General features: G+C 37.8%; 1 protein-coding gene across 1 annotated transcript in view; it reads right to left on the bottom strand.

The window, feature by feature from the left end:
- The window catches only part of LOC109830610 (probable LRR receptor-like serine/threonine-protein kinase At1g56130), a 4,589-nt gene continuing 2,247 nt past the window's right edge, over nt 1,447-3,788 (bottom strand). The window contains 4 exon segments of the mRNA XM_020397923.1: nt 1,447-1,674; nt 2,325-2,475; nt 2,854-3,085; nt 3,458-3,671. Coding sequence (XP_020253512.1) covers nt 1,447-1,674; nt 2,325-2,475; nt 2,854-3,085; nt 3,458-3,671 — 825 coding nt within the window.

Below are 3,788 nucleotides of genomic sequence, written 5' to 3'. Positions count from 1 at the left end.
ATCGGTCGACCGGCTAGTTTTTCAAATGGACTTTTTGGTCTTTTACTTATTTCTAACTGTTGTATTGGGGTGCTATATATACTCCATTGCTGTTCTTCTTCTCCTAGAACTAAGAAATCCAAGTTTGTTGTTTAACAAAATATTAATCGTGTTTAAGAGCTGTTTAAGAGTTGGTTTCGCTAATCAGTTTTTCAAGAGAAGTTTTCTACAACAAGAAGAGGCCTTCAAATCTTATTGAGATCACCATTTCCTCAACTCTTCTTGTTTATTGAGAAGTCTTCTAAACTCTTTCCTATATAGCTTATTATTCACTTTCATTTGATTAAGCTATATTCATTGAGTTATATTTATTTTCATTCACTATTATCACACACACTTATTGAGCTTGATATTCTCATATTATATATTGTGGGTTGTAGTGTGGGATTTAGTGAGTGTGAGCTTTATTGTGTTCTCACTTGTCAATTGAGAACAAATCATTGTATTGAACCTTTATTTGTGAGATTCACTTGTAACACACTTGTACACCGAGAGAAGTGTGAGGAGAGAGAGACGGTGTCAAATCCAATAGGAGTGGCGTCGATTGACGAACCTAGGGAGAGGTTGTAATCGAGCACTTGAGGAGAAGGACACGGGCTAGGTTCCTACACTTAGTGTGTAAAAGTGTGTTTGTTGAGTGATTGTGTAGTATGAAAGTTTTCGGTGAACTTATAAACCGAGTGTGTAGAAGTTCCGGCTTCCAAACCGGATTGTGATATGGATATCTCCTCGAGGTGAGGAGCGGGGACGTAGGTCGTGGGGACCGAACCTCGTGAACATATCGTGTGTCTGTGTTTTGTTTGGCGTACATATTATTCATCTTTATTGCTCATATTCATATCATATTTATTCTTGCTAGATCAAATTGATCAATAGAATTTTATTTGGTATTAATTGGGATTAGATTAGCATAAGACCCTAATCACCCCCCTCTAGGGTCTAACACTCCTCTTCTCTTCTTCAACCCTCACTGCGTGAAAGAAAAAGGTAGAGGAGCCGCCACCCAGCTCTGATACCATGTAGAATTTGGGGTGAAAATTAGGGTTTTCTCTCATAGAGAGGTACCCCTTTTATATTAGTGCACTCTTACAAATAAGTCCTTACAACATTGACTAATTAATTTAATCTATCTAAATAACTCAACAGTAGTAGATTCACTTCAACGGAGAAGACGATGGAACGAAACGCACAAGAGAAGGGAGATGCACAGATACATTCTCTCGAGACTCCTCTGCAATCGAAGAGAAAACAGGAGAATCACCGACCAATGGTGAAGGAGCGAGCTGCTGAGGAAAGCTCGCGTACGTTCTCAAAAATGGAGGAGGAACCTCTGATGCACTCTCTTGAGATTTGTTCGTGTGCGGAGGAAAATTGTTCGAAGAACTTTGCATTGGTGCAGAATGTTGCTCAGATAAACTCTCGTATAAAAACATTTTGTTTCTTTGGAATATCTTCTTGTTTTTGCATTAACATGGCAACTACCTCGGACATTGGTGGCCTTGTGCTAGGAAGCGGCTGGAGACAAAGGAAAGCTATTTGACAGGTTTTTAGCACATCAGCTTCCACTATTCCATCAGCTTGCAGTCTAGGATCGACCAAATCGATAATCTTTGATTTTTCATACAATCTCCATGCCTACAAGTTATAGAAGGCCACCACTTTCATTAGTACGCAGGGATTTTTGGAGATTGGTCCTTTACATCTTTAACATTTTGAAACTAGTCCTTCAAATCATTGAAATTGCTATTTGGTCTCTCAGATTCTATTAGTTAATAACTTCGAATTATTCCCTGTAGTTAGCTGCCTATTGAGATTTTGGGGGTTATTGATTTTGGGGAAATATCCATTTACCTTAAACTTTCTGTCATGAGTTTCCAAGTATACATACACTTCTGTTTTAAGTCATTCCAGACCAAAACTTACTTCTCTAAGCCTGTTTAAGTCCCAGATGTGAGATAGAAGACCTATTAAATTTGTGATTAGAGCTCTACATCCACTCTCCAATAATCTAGTGGACTCATTCTTCTTCGGCAGCTTTCCCGATATAGGTCTCTAAACCTTTTGGTATGACATAGGGACTACTTTGAAATGACTAATAATATTTGAGGGACTAAACATTAATTTGAAATGAGTAATAATATTTGAGAGGGTAAACAGCAATTTTGATGATTTGAAGGACTAATTTAACAATAGTAAAGATTTAAGGGACCAATATCGAGAGAGAAAAAAAAAACCCAAGTAATTAATATGCTTATGCCATTCGTAGCTCTAAGACGCGAACCTACATATTCTGGGAGGTATTGCATCTCAGCTGGTAGCGAAAGGTCTGTGTTCTTTCTCGAGCTAACGATCTCAAGCACAAGAACCCCGAAACTGTATATGTCTGCCTTTTCTGATAGCTCTCCTCTGATAGCGTATTCTGGTGCAGTATAGCCTCTGAAATAAATTATTTCGAATCATATAGCATTGCTCGACATTTTCTATATATAGAATCTAAATCATAAAAGCATTTTAAAAAAATTGGTTTCAAAACACACCAAATAGGACTTCAGCATCTGGTGCAATTTTTGTTTTGCTGGAGAATTAAGTGAGCGTAGTAAATGCCACGGTAGTTCTTTAGTTATAAACAAGGACTTGTATTATTGTAACCTGAAAAGTAACGACCTAGAGATGTAGACACTTGAACCCTGGAAGTCTATATAGTACGGGAATTAGTAAGTTGTATTACGTGTTTCCAATTTAGAGATGCAAACATTTTGATCATAAACACCCTAAAATTTTGAGTATAAACTATATAGAATTGTAGCAACTTACAGCGTTCCAGCAAATGTGGTGTCAAGATATGCCTGGTCTTCTGGGAAGAACCTTGCCAACCCAAAATCACCAATTTTAGGTTGAAATTTGTCATCAAGCAGGATGTTGCTAGGTTTGATATCTCTATGCACAATCCTTAAATTTGAGTCTTCATGAAGGTACTGTAATCCCCGAGCTATGCCAAGAATGATTTGAAACCGAGTCTTCCAGTTGAGGAAAGTTGCACAATTTCCTGTTTCATTAAATTATTAGTATGATTTAATAACGTGAATCATTCGGATTGAGATCCTCTACTAATGAGGAGCTTTCTAATATCTTCTAATAGAATCTTGGCCTTTGATTTATCAATTAAAGGCCAATATCTCCTCACCCTGATAAATATTAAACAAATGTAGGGGGGGTTAAGCAAAAAAATTCAAACATTATGGTGGGTTTCGATCTGGACTTCCAAACTTATCGGAGGTTAAGTGACATTTTCAAAGTTTTTGGGGGTTAACTGAAAAACTCCCAAACTCTATTGCGTGTTTGGAGAAATTTACCCTTTGTACTTTTCTCAAGTGTCAACAAGCAAATAAATTAAGAATCCATCAGATGAGATACTGACCGTACAGTATACTCTCCAAGCTTTTATTCTTCATGTATTCATACACAAGTAGCCTTTGTGCACCGTCAGAGCAGCAACCGACAAGACGAACGAGATTTTTGTGCTGGATGCTGGTTATCATTCTAACTTCAGTGAGAAATTCCGACTCCCCTTGCTGAGACTTTCCAAGCGACAGCTGCTTCACCGCAATCATCGTCCCATTATCTAACACTCCCTGTTATAACAATATGGTTATATATTAGGGACTTAGAATACAGAGGTAGGATAACTTTCAGCTACATGTTAGGGTTAGTTGCGGATATACCCCCCTGTCCATACTGTGCTGAACTTA

The sequence above is a fragment of the Asparagus officinalis genome, chromosome 1 (genome assembly GCF_001876935.1).
Source record: "Asparagus officinalis chromosome 1, Aspof.V1, whole genome shotgun sequence".
Lineage (NCBI taxonomy): Eukaryota > Viridiplantae > Streptophyta > Magnoliopsida > Asparagales > Asparagaceae > Asparagus > Asparagus officinalis.
Note: the sequence above shows the minus strand (reverse complement) of the source record. Positions and strands in the feature narration are given on the sequence as shown.